Source organism: Equus caballus, chromosome 9 (assembly GCF_041296265.1).
Source record: "Equus caballus isolate H_3958 breed thoroughbred chromosome 9, TB-T2T, whole genome shotgun sequence".
NCBI lineage: Eukaryota > Metazoa > Chordata > Mammalia > Perissodactyla > Equidae > Equus > Equus caballus.
In genome coordinates this window covers 81,369,608-81,382,931 of record NC_091692.1, presented here as the reverse complement: position 1 = coordinate 81,382,931, position 13,324 = coordinate 81,369,608, and the positions used below count along the sequence as shown (strand labels likewise).

At 42.7% G+C, this 13,324-nt stretch overlaps 1 protein-coding gene across 2 annotated transcripts in view; it reads right to left on the bottom strand.

Moving 5' to 3' along the window:
- The window catches only part of FAM91A1 (family with sequence similarity 91 member A1), a 44,965-nt gene extending 38,636 nt beyond the window's left edge, over window positions 1-6,329 (bottom strand). Inside the window, exons 1-2 of one of the 2 annotated variants that reach the window (XM_001497901.6) lie at window positions 5,553-6,329; window positions 347-431 (exon numbers count right to left, since the gene is read on the bottom strand). In XM_001497901.6, coding sequence (XP_001497951.1) covers window positions 347-431; window positions 5,553-5,624 — 157 coding nt within the window. In that variant the 5' untranslated portion in view covers window positions 5,625-6,329. Of the gene's footprint in view, window positions 1-346; window positions 432-5,203; window positions 5,322-5,552 lie in introns of those variants that run through there. The other variant, XM_023648925.1, reaches the window with a different exon arrangement.
- Window positions 6,330-13,324: the final 6,995 nt, after the last annotated feature.

Genomic DNA, 13,324 nt, shown 5'->3' with positions numbered 1-13,324 from the left:
GACTAGAACAAAACTCAAAGGCAAAAATTGTTTAGAACTAATGTACTTGTTTTTGGTATATTTTCTCACCCAAAGAAAAAAGAGGACATTTGAATCAAGATTAATATTCTATAGGTAAAACAAATCTATAAGCAATACTCTAAAAAATAATTTTCATCAGAATTAGAAAGAAAAATCTACTTGCTAATGCAATTGTTATTAGGTAGGAATGGGTCTGTATAGAGTTTCTTAAAATCTGTACACGGAATAATTTCAGTACTATGAAACAAGTGTTGAAAAGATAGATTTACAAAAACGCTAATTCAGCAAGTCATTTCCACCTCCATGTAAAAATGTCTCTACTTACCTAAGTTATTTCTGTACCGTAACTGATTGCGGATACTGTACAGGACAACCTGCTTTTCATATTCTCTCTGTGAATTTCCAAGACTCTAAAAAAAAATTTTCAAACAGATTTAAAATAGCTTCTAAAGTATTTCTTCCTCATAAAATTTCAAAACCATACCCCCAGTCTTACCCTGGAATCTCTAATTTCCAGAACCGAATAAAGCAGATTTTCTCAAATTTTATTATACTAACTTTCCTTCTACGGTATTAGAGCAAAACGTCAATGTTTGTTTTCAACCTGCCTTTCTAAAAGGACTTACTGAAATTACCTAAGGAATGTAATATCAAATAAAAGAGCAGTGTGAGAGCACAACTTCACTTAAGTTAACAAAAAACTAAGTTCTACTTACAAAGATTTCCTTCCTCACCGTCTCAACTTGTGTGTGTTGGATGGATGGATGGTTTCTTGCACCTACATTTATTTAAATTTAAGAAGGGCAAAAAACGACAGATCCCTGTCTGATAATTATTTATAGCCAAGCACTATGATTATTAAAAATTAAGATTTCTGGAGAATGTACACTTCAAACGTACCTCTAAGTGATAAGATTACTTCTTAAAAACATCATCTCTTTATGGCCTCATTAGAAAACATTTAGACAATTTTAGAATCCTGATATATTTTTTTAGCAGGCAGAACACTTTCCAGCTGCACATTTAGTGTTTTAAGTTCGGAGTTGGCTCGTCAGGAATGCAAAGAGTTAAGTCTGCCTGATTATAGTCAATACTACTTTCAATGTATGACCAGTAACTTAATTTAATATGTGACTGCTATCCCCCTTCTAATTACCAGGTATGATCTTTCCAACATGCTATAAAATAAAATTAGAATCTTAGGAGACTAATGATGGAAAGATCAGAGGATTCATTTATTATATTTCTTACTCATAGGTTTCTGAAAGTCAAGATAAACATCCATACACATACTTTCACTTAAGGCAATCTTCACAAGACAGATGAAACTCACATCTACATAAACTGGTTCATAATTGGAACCAGTGGGCAGCATTTTAAGAGAAAAGGGACATGACGTGAGAAAATTAAAAATCTTTCTTCCTGCATCTGGATTAATTAGCTTACCACAGGTTAAACCATAACTCACACTACTGCTGGAATGTAAGTGCTTATATTATTTACATCCATTTTAACACTATATGTAACCAGGAGTAGAGTTCACTGTAGAGAAACTATTCTACCATCCTCAGTGGCACCAAAGCCAGGGTCAGTATTGAAAACTTTTACGAGATTCAAAATACTAGGCTTTCTGCAAAACTTTAAAAGAGTTTCCTCTAGCTCTAATGCCAAATAAAAGTGTCTTTCTCAAGGAACACAAAACACAGACACACTCACATAGTAAACAATCTGGAAAAATCTCAGCAACTTCCAAACTTGAGGATTTGCTCTTCTGTTTCAAATAAGTCCCTTAACTGAGCCAGCCCTTATGGCCTAGTGGTTAAAGTCTAGCATGCTCCATGTCGGTGGCCCAGGTTCAGTTCCTGGGCATGCAACTACACCACTTGTCCGTCAGCGGAACTACGTCACTTGTCGGCCATGCTGTGGTGGTGGCTCACATACAAGATCCACAAGAACTAGCAACTATACACAACTACGTACTGGGTTTTTGCAGGGAGGAAAGGAAGAAAAAAGGAGAACTGGCACAAATATTAGCTTAGGGCAAATCTTCCCCTGTAGGGAAAAAAAAAGGCCAGCCCCCAGGGCCTAGTGGTTAACTTCGGCATGCTCCACTTCAGTGGACTGGGTTCAGTTCCCAGGCAGACCTACACCACTCATCTGTTAGCAGCCATGCTGTGGCGGTGGCTCACATAAAAAGGAAAAAAACAGGAAGACTGGCAACAGATGTTAGCTCAGGGGGAATATTCTTCAGCAAAAAGAAAAAATAAAAAACCTTAATTTATCATAACTTATAACCACTTTCTTCCCTTCAAACTCCATTTCTGGTAACTCCAGGATAAAAAGTGTAAATCAAGCAACTCATACAAAATGTAAGGGTCTGTTATTTGTAAGCTAGTTTAAGAGATTATCTATTAAATATCTACAGATCTTTGCAATAGGCATTAAGCGATGAGTGGTCCGGATCAATACACATGTGTGCACACAAATAACTAAAAACTACATTGAAAGCTGATTTTATTCTTTACTACCCACATACATCAACTACAACTGCTTTGTTCATGAAGATTCTTTGGCTTCTCTCCCACTCCTACCCCAAATTTCCCACCATCCACTTTTTAAAACACTTGCCACTACAGAAGGCAACTAAAGAAAGGTCATTTTACTCTGAGACAGTGCTGACCCTGCAGAAAACTGACCAGGTCTGACAGATGAAGCTGGGTTGCATATAAAAGGAACCCTAATAGATGAAGGAGCGACATAGGTAGTGGCTGTAAAACACTCTATGCATCAGATTATACTACAAGCATAAAGAATTTTTCTTAAGCTTTTGCTCCAACAATCCCCAATCCCAATGTGCACTGCCTCCCAAAAAAATAAAAAACAGAATTTTTTTTAATTGACCTTTCTTGGATTATACAGAAACTCATAAGATTTCCCTCAAAATAAAATAACTATAAACTGTTTTTGAACAATGAATACAAGATACTGGTAAACTACAGAAAAATCCCAAAATAACGGCCGAATGCACAACTTTTTAACGTATTTTTTAAAGTCTAGTATAGCCCATATCACACAAAAATATTTCATCTCGTCCATAAAAACCTATTGGCTTGAAATTCATTTTTTTTTTAATCTAAATGGCTTCCCCCAGCTTTCAGAACTGGGAAATATGAGTCATTTCCAAATTAAACTCATCAAAACTTACTGGAAACTCTATCAAAGTACTTAGTATCTATAACGCTAACAAACAAATTCTTTTCCTACAAGGAATATTACCCACTTTTAAACTGACTGAGCTTTACTTCCTGGAAAAAAATCTCAGACTGATACCATCACTCATTCGCTCCAAACAGACTTACTAATAGCCAACTAGGACACAGGTGCTCAAAATACGGAAGCAAAACAACAAATGTAACCAGAAAATGCACATAGTGCTGGGGGTGAGAAATACAGGGCTGCAGCAACAGATCTGAGGGTCAAGGGATCCAGATTTAGAAGCTTAGGGAAACCTTCCTGGAAGTTAATACCTGAGATTCAAAAAGAAGCTACAAGCAATCTACAGGAGACAGGTAGCGAGGGAATTTTGGGTTTGCATTTGAGAAACCTCATCCCAGTGCAGTGTGAAGAATGGATGGGAGGGTCCTATTCTGAGGGCAAGAAACCAGATAGAAAGCTGTTGTAGTTAGTGATCCAAGGTGGAGCCTGACCTAGGAAAACAGTGGCAGGGCCAGAGACAGTCCATGGAGGTAACTTGCACAGATGGGTTTTCCAACACCTTCTACAAGTGGAAGCTTATCCTAAGCTAAAACACCTCTTCTTTTAAGTGATCTTACCAAAAGAATTTAAATTTAATGTCATGTGTGTACCTGATTATAACACTGTTGTATGATTGTATTTAAGAGTCATGACTAAGGCTGAGAAAAGTTTTTGCCAATATTAATTAAGGTCAATTATTCATGTTGAACATAATCGAATCATCCATCTTTCTTCCATCACGCTACATTGATTTTTATGAAAGGAAGAGTAGAGAAAAAATGGAAACAGAGCAAAGAAGGGTTGTCGGTTCTTCCTGCTGTCTTTGGATACGGCACAAAACCCTACAGAACAAGTGTCCACCGAAACCCTCTATGGAGTTTAACAAGAGAAACTTCCTCCTTCAGGTTGAGAGCACATTCTTCCAGATCAAGACAAATGCCACGTGGGCAGCCACTGACAACCAAGAACTCTGAGTTCCTTAAATTATCTTTCTACTGTCTTGTCTTTTTGGTATCTTAAAGTGAAAACATTTTCTCGGCCACATGATGCATCCCAGAGCCTTAAATTATTCATTTCCTAGAAATGAGCCCCCAAGCTGGCAGAGGAGGCAAAGTAATAACTCTTATACCATCACCACCACTATCCCAAACTTTCCAAATATAACTGCCCAGCACCCATGGGAAACCGAATTTCACTCTCAACCAAGTAGAATGGGAGGTCAATCGATGACCAGAGAACGTAAATGTATATGCAGCACGTAACACTATCTTCCTAAGATTTAACACCACCTGCCATGTTATATATTTACTCATTTATGTGTTTACCATCTATCTTTCATTACTAAAATGTATGCTCCATGAAGCGAGGGTCTCTGTTTTGTTGATTGCTGCAAATTACCTGCACCTAGAACAAGGCACAGAACGCAGGAGGTGTTCAATAAATACTTGTTAAACTGATAAAAATGACACACAACTTTTGAGAATTAACTCTCAGACAAAACCTCATGTCACTCTCTTGTTGAAACATCTCTAATAAACCCATCTTGTCTGGAGGACAAAGTCCAACAAAACAAAGTGGAAAACCCCTTCAAAATCTGGCCCCGATTGCTCTTCCAGCCCCGTCTGCTACCGGCCCCCACGCACTCACAAAACTGCACCTCCAAACGCATCAATATATCTACACCTCCAAACTCGGGGGATATGAAGTCGCTCGCTACTCTCGACACACGCTTTCACTCGTCCAAGCTTTTTAAAATGACTTTCCCTCTCCCTGGAAAAGCTTCATTCCCTCTCATCTAGCTAACTCTTTAAGGCCCATTTTAAATGCCTCCTTTGCACATCCTCCAGACACTCCCCGGATAATGTCTCTCTCCCTCCTCTGTGAGCCCACATATACCATAAGAGAGGTACGCATTCGCTGCTCTCACCCTGTAACGTATGCTTTCATTCGTTTCTCGTCCCCGTCCCATCCTCCTGAAGTTCTGGGGCTCAGGGGCCGTGCTTTAAATCCGTTTCGCAGGAGCCTAGCCCCGTGCCTGGCTGAATGGATGCTGCGGGCAAAGGCGCCAGGCGAGTCCAGGGGACACCATTCCATCCCTTTTAGCAACGATCCCATCCCGCCCCTGGGGCCCCAGAGCCGTCCCCTCCTTCACCCCTGGGCTGCGCTCGGTTTTCCCGAGCCCCTGGCGAGGGAAGGGCGGGAGCCAGCCGAGAGCAGGCAGCCCCGGCCGCGCGGGCGAGGCCAGCGGGTGAACGCGGCGCAGGCCCCGGCCGTACCTGCCTCACGTTGGCCGGCAACTTGCTCCAGGGGTAGTTGTGCCGGATGTGGAACTCCACGTCTATGTTCATGGTGCCGGCGGCGCGGACGGGCGGCGGCGGCCCGACCGCGGCTGGAACGCCGCCTCCCGCCTGCCCGCCCTCGGCCTGGCAGCGGAGCCCGCGGGAGGCCCCGCGCCTCACACTGCGTACAGCCCGGGCTGCCCCATGGCCAGGGCTCCCGACGGCTCGGCGCGGCCCGGGCCACGGGGCACAAGCGCAGCAGACACGGCTGCAGGAGCGCCTCGGCCGCCCCAAGTTTCTTCCTAGTTTCGGCCCGCCGGAAATGGCTGTGGGCGTGCGTCACTTCCGCCCGCGGGCGCGAGGCAGAAGGGGCGGGGCGCCGGGCTGGCTTCTGGCCCCGCCCTCGATCCTCTGCGGGGCGGGGCTACGAGGCGATGCAGACGGGGACCCCGGTGACCGCGCCGCTGCAGGTGTGCTTCGGCTCCAGCTTTCCGTCTCTGGATGAATTAAGACAATCGTCTGGGTCTGCGTTGCCGTTGTTGGATGACCCAGTTTCCCCAAAATGCGAACCCCGCAGGCCCAGGAGCAGGCGATGTCAGGCAGTGGGGTCGGTTGTCTGAGAAGGAGCGACTTGGGAAGGGAGCCATGGCTGGCTTCGAATAGTGGAAGAGCAGTGAGCCCCCTGGGGGCCGTCCATAGGCAACCCCCAACCGCGGCCAGGTGGGTGGGGTCCAGGCTCGAGAAGGATTATAAGTCAGAGCTTTCACCCCAATTGAGCGAGCAGCCGGAAGAGTGGTAGAGCAAAGGTCTGGTGCTCCTTCATCACTTCCAGGTAGTGGCTGCATCTTGTGGAAGAGAAACTATGGGCTCTACTTCAAAGATCCAAATTCTTAAATTGTAGGGATTCTGCAAGCTGAAATTTTAAATGGCTGGTGCTGACAAGTGGGGGAGGCTCAAAGGGAATCTAGGAGATAAAGACTCTTTGCGTGCAGCTCTGTTACTGCTTCTGCTCCATATGCCCTCAGTCACTTTTTAAAGGCAGAAATCCAGCCTATTTTAATTTCAGTTCTAGTGAGAAGATCTTTGGGAACAATTTCTTCCAGAATTTGTTACTACTAGCTTAGCAAACCCATGGCCATTGTTATTGGCAGCGACCAGAGAAATGTTCAGTACTTTTGCAACTATTTTTCAGTTTTAAACAATGGTTTTAAATAATGTTGTATTATACACCGACAGATGTATACTCAGAATTTTTTATAAGATGCCTAGCCCACGCCTGAGCAAGTGGCCAGTCTGATGCGTAGCAGGAAATCCATTATGTCTGATGAGTTTAAACAAATGTGGTCCAAACTGCCTTTGCATCCATGTATTGGTCTCATGTTATCCAATTATAAAAACCCATAACTAAGTACTTTGAATCCAATGTTTGCAGACCCTCATCATCATAGCTAAAGTTAACAGAACTCTGACCATGAGACATTTATTCAACAAATATTGATTGCCTGCCTGTTACACATCAAGCCCTTGACTTGCCATAGTTATTCCTCCCAACCTTGTGAAAGAATGCCACTGTTACTATCTCAGTTTAATAGAGGAGGGAACTGAGGCTTAGCAGGGCAGCATGACTTGCTCCCAAGACCACACAGGTGGTAGTGACAGCCAAACTGGAGCCCGAGGCTGTCTCATGCCAGAGCCATCCTTTTAATTCCTTGATTCAGGCTCTCACTCACCGAACTGTTCTGCGTCCTGTTCCAATTCAGACAGTGTTCATTTAAAATCAACAACATTAATCCCTGCCGCCCAAAAAATAATTTTTTAATAATTCTAAGTGTGGGAGAACCCATAATCTTCCAAAGTCTAACTTCAATTTAATGCAACATAAGTAACAATCAAAATTAAAGTCAACATAGTTGAAAAACCCCTGTAAACCATTATCTTAACTACTTATAGCAAACAGGTGATCACCTGCTAAATACATCTTTTTTGTTTATCAACAAATATTGAGTATAGTGTGGACACATCAAAAACTGTGAAAGTAGACAGAGGATAGTGGTGTGAACTTAACACCCGCTAAATCAGTCAGCCACAGATCTTTGAAAATTTGACCATGATGAATAGAAAAGATTCTAACTTGGCTGAGAAAAGCAGAAATTTGGAGGAAGTAATGGGTCAAAGCTACATGTCTGGAAAGAATCCAGTTAACAAGCCCTTCAGAGTAGGAACTGGCAATAGAGTTTGGCTTGTGAAATACAGGGTGCTAATTAAAGTACTGAGCTGCCTCATTTCCACCCAAGGTGACCAGTCTTTCAGAGACTGGAAACAAAGCAGTTCAGAGACCATAGGTTCACCCACAGGGATCAATGGCCCCCTCTGCTGGGAAGTTCAGGAACAGGACTGCTCCCTTAAGTACCAGGCAGGAAAACATTTTTGGCCTCCGCATGGATCACTCATTACATCATCTTGCCTTTTTGGTAAACAATAATGTCCATCTTTTTAGGTCCTTGAATCAGGCCCCCGGTATTTCTGCTTCAGTAGACCTTTGCTTTTAAAATTGCAGAGAGGTCAGAACCTGCAGCGTTAGAAGCCTTGTCCTGGAAGCTACCATCCGAATTAACCTTGTTGGTAAACTATGTGTTGAAAACTACACGCGCAATGAGAGTCAGTCTTATCTGGCTTTCCCAACTTGGACTAAGGTAAATTACCCAATTGGCTTGGGCAATCTGCCCTTCAGAAAGACTACAGAACTCTTACATTCCTAAAATTCCAACAAAAATAATGAGCAGAAGCAACCTGAACGTAGGGAGCTGTCTGGTGGTCTAATCTCACAGACCCCAGAATATCACTCCCTGTGGTCGGTAGAATAATGGCCCCCAAAGATGGCCATGTCCTAACCCCCGGAACCTGAGAATATGTGACCTCACATGACAAGAGAGACTTTGCAGGTGTGATTGACGTAAGGATCTTGGGATGGGAAGATGATCCTGGATTATCCGAGTGGGCTGAACATCATCATAGCTTCCTTATAAGAGGGAGGCAGGAGAGTTGAGATTCAGAGACAGAGATGTGACAATTCCAGCAGATGCAGCGCCACAGGGCAAGGAATGTGAGCAGCTTCTTGGAACTGGAAAAGGAAAGGGATTCTGCCCCAGAGCCTCCAAAAGGAACAGAGCCCTACCGACTCAACTTTGGACTTCTGATCTCCAGAACCCTCAGATAATAAGTTTGTGTTGTTTTAAGCCAGCAAGTTTGCAGTAATTTGTTACAGTAGCCATAGGAAATTAACATACTTCCCCAACAATAAAATACTCTAACACCCAAACAGCTGATGCAACAAATTTCATAATTAAACCATTGTAATTGAAATGTAAATACCCTTAGGGAGAATAATAGCTTTTTAGTCTTCCGCTTTTTAGATACACCAGTTATCACATACTTTTCTGAGAGCAGGTTTGGAAGAGAAAGAGCTCAGGGATTAAATGAGGCCCGAGAAGCTCCTGTAGAGGAGGAAATGGCGTCTAGAGAAAAGAATGGGGGAGATGTCACTGTAAACATTTTCTATTTCACGATTTTGCCTGGGCCTTACCTCGGTCATGAGTCTCCATTCTGCGTGCGCTCTGCTCTGTTCCATGAAGCAATTCATCGCCCCCTGATGCTCAGCGTAATGACCTGGCTTGTTCCCACCTCACGGCTGGCTTCTGCCTTTGCTGTTCCCTCTACTTTGAATGCTTTTCCCCAGACCTTTGCACAACAGGCAGCCTCCATTGTCACTTGGAGTGGCTTTTGCCAACTACTCTGTCCAACCTAGTCACTTCCCCCACTCCTCTCCCTGACACATTCCCTTGGTTTATTTCCTTTGTTGCAAGAAATCACTATCTGACATTATCCTGTTTGGTTTCTTGTTTATTGTCTGTCTCTACAGCAAGACTATAATCTCTGTGGCAGAAAGGACCTTGTCTATCTCAGTCATCAGTCTATCTCCAGGACATAGAATCATGCCTGGCACATAAATACCATTGAATGTATCAAATGAGTGAACTAGTTATGTGACATCTCAGCTCCCAAATGTCACCTTTTCAGTTTAGCCTTCCCTGACCACCTTGTCCAAATTGTCACCCATTTCCAGTCCTCCTCATCAGCCTCTCCTGCATGATTTTTCTCCATAGCACTTATTACTATCTAATACATTTAATAACTTACCTACTTTTTAAAATTGTTTGTCTCCCTGGGTCCGGCCCAGTGGTGCAGCGGTTAAGTTCGCACGTTCTACTTTGGCAGCCCGGGGTTTGGCGGTTCGGATCCCGGATGCGGACATGGCACTGCTTGGCACACCATGCTGTGGCAGGCATCCCACATATAAAGTAGAGGAAGATGGGCACAGATGTTAGCTCAGGGCCAGGCTTCCTCAGCAAAAAGAGGAGGATTGGCAGCAGATCTTAGCTCAGGGCTAATCTTCCTCAAAAAAAAAAAAAATTTTAAAAATTGTCTCCCCCATTAGACTGGAAATACTCCAAAGGTAGGGATTTTTGTCTGCTTTGTTCTCTGCCGTGTCCTCAGGCTTAGAATACACACAGTAGGAACTCACTAAATATCAGGTGAATGAATAGATGTTGTAGAGGGAGAAGAATTCTCATAAAAATCCAGATTTGGGAATTCTCTTGAAAATGTGGAAAATCGCACAGCGTTAGACCCCTTTTCCCACACTAGTCAGTGGAGCTGAGGAGAGGCTACCCGGCTTAGACAGAAGGTGGGCTTTCCCCCCCGGCCACATTCCCCACTACTTCCCACAGCCTCTGTTATGGAGGCTGTCAGCTGTGAAAATCATCCCCCCCTGTTTACTTCAGAGTGGAGAAATATTTCTGTGCCTTTGACTCTGTCGAAAGTGAAGGAAATGAAAGCTAGACTGACAGGCCCTGCTGTCCATCCTCTCTTGGATTACAGTCTTCAGAAATCCCAAGATATTTGCAATTCCTTAAACATGCCACACTGTGGAGTCCCTTTGGCTCTTTGCATATAGGAGACCCTTCTCTGGAATGCTTTTCCCTCCTGCTCTACCTGGAAAGCGTCTCATCCTGACACTGGGAATGGGACACTGAAGAATCAGGAGCTGAGGATGTAGAGGTGGGAAGGAGCAAGATCATGTGGCGCCATCTTTCTCTACATTAAGGAGTTTCTAGGACTTTCTTCTGCCAGTGACGGGAAACAACCGAAGAGTTACAAGTTTGTTTTAGAGGCAGAAAGATCCTCTGCCACATAGCCTGTGAAAGGTTAATATTATACATTTCTCTGTAATACAGAGGACATCACATTTCTGCCATCTGAAGGCGGTCTGTGTTTAGAGCATTTGTGGTCTGATGTGGAAACGAACATTCCAACATCAAGCCAGGTCAACTCAACTCAAGTGCTGAACAATTGTAATAATTAAGGGGCCCACTAGGGGCTGATCTCACACAACATTTCTATACCTAAAACCTGCATATTGTTTACTTTCCCATTTCTAACCATTGACTTTTCTCCAAACCAATATCTCAGGCCTTAAAGTCCTTGAAAATTTTTCTCTAATTTGTCTCCAGTATCTAATAGCACCAAATACTGTCCATTCTTCCTTGGAAGTTGATGCACGTAGGACTGCGGGGCAGTCCTCAAGGTCAGCTCAAGGTCACCATTGAGCCTAAAGTTTTGTGCCCTTTGGTAGGTCAGGCAGACAGGATAAGTCAGTCAGCTACAAAGCATGATTTTTCCTTAATTGAAAGCATTTTCACAGTATCCATGATGAAGAATAAAATCACATTTTGAGTGAATGGGATTTATGAATTCCACAGACGCTATTCAATTTTATTTTTTAAAAGAGGTTGGACTTGTTGGAAAAATAAATAAAGAGGTCAAAGGGATGAGGTTACGAAAGACTATGGAAGTGGGGAGGAGTCTGGAGAGTTCCTCTCATCTTTTTCCTCATTACTTCATCAAATTAATTTAAGTATGTGGACAAGAGATAGAATAAAAACTTTGAATGCTAGATTTCTTTCTTTTTTTCTTTTATTTGAAAAATGTGGGGAGAGGGTGGTCCTAGGAACATGAAAATTTTCTGCTTTTTATTTTTTTTTGCTGGAAAAGATTGGCCTTGAGCTAACATCTGTTGCCAATCTTCCTCTTTTTTTTTCCTCCCCAAAGCCCCAGTACATAGTTGTATATTCTAATCATAGGTCCTTCTAGTTCTTCTATGTAAGTTGCTGCCACAACATGGCTACTGACAGACAAGTAGTATGGTTCTGTCATGGAAGACTGAACCTGGGCCGCCAAAGATGAGCATGCTGAACTTTCATCACCAGGCCATCAGGGCTGGCCTCTGAGAAATGTTTTAAACTACCAATGTCCAGGCCTCACACCAAATCATTCTATCACAATGCTTCAGCTGGAGCCCAGGTCCTGCATATTTTTAAAATATCCCCAGGAGATTCAATGCACAGCAAGTGTTGACGACCACTTATCAGGCCTCCTTGGGCCCCAGGGTCTCAATAAGCATTTGTTGAAGTGAATTTGTAAGATGAGGAGCTTGAACAAAGCTGACTTCTAACATCCATTCTCACTGTACCACTCAATAATTCCATGGCCAACTATAATAAATTTTTTGCATATGCAAAATGACTCCCCCAATCTACGCTTTTCACACGAGAAATAAGCAGGCATCTATTCAATCTTCACGTAGGACCAAGGAAATAATTCCCCCACTCCTTTATAACTGTTGGGAGAATCCATAATTACTAATATGGAGATTATCTGAGTTTGTGTTCCAGATACAGTGTTGGTCCATCTCAGATCTTTTTAGCTTCTTTGGAGGTATTGAAAGAGTGGCTTAAAACTTGGCTTAAATGAAATACTTTTGCTTCCTTCTACATTATGTCATTCAAACTTTACACCTTTGGCAACATGTAATCTCCTGTCGAACAGGAAATAGGAGTTTGTCTGCTAGTGTAAACTGTGATCAGGGATTAAAGTCAAGTGTAGTAGGACTGTTTCATGACCTCTATAAATGAGATCTGAGTAAGAGATAGAATATTTCTTGGCTACAACTACAGTGATCCCAGGAAAACGTCAATCAGCTATTTCATGGCCCAGGTCTGGGTAAGCACTTGTTCTCTCGCTTTACAGAAATGTGAAATTCTCTTTCTTTTAGACTTGTGAAGATTTGGTTAAATGTCATTAGTGACCATATCTTTTTAGAATTTGTACAGCCTTAATGCATAGTAATTTCTTTTTGTTTTCTCTCTTTTTTTCTGTTAAGGGATATAGAAAGCCAATGGAACCATGTAACCAACTGAATCAGGTCCTTGGTAAAAGGTAGGGCCAGGAAAGCAAAAGTCAGAAAAAAGTGAATCAAAAAGCCAGCATCATCCATTTGCTTTTGAGAAGATAAGGCAAAGAGAAAGTCAAGATTCACCTTTTGAGATAAAAATAGGATGTTTGAGTCTGAGAAAGACAGTAGTCTGGAAAGCCAGGCTTTGTTAAGAAAGGCTCTTCTGAATTATTTTAGCTCTCACTGGCATATCTTGAGGATAAACAGGAGGAAGATGAAAGCTTCCATGTGGAGCATTTGCTGAATAGAAACCGTTGCCCCAATGAGATGACTGTGTTTAAATGGAAAGAGACCAAAGTATCCTAATCGGTAGATTTAAGACCCCCCGTTCGCTCCCACTACCCAAGGGATGAGAGTGTGAGGACGATTAGGTCCACATCCAAATAAAGCAGCTACAATTGTCTTTGTCTATATGAAT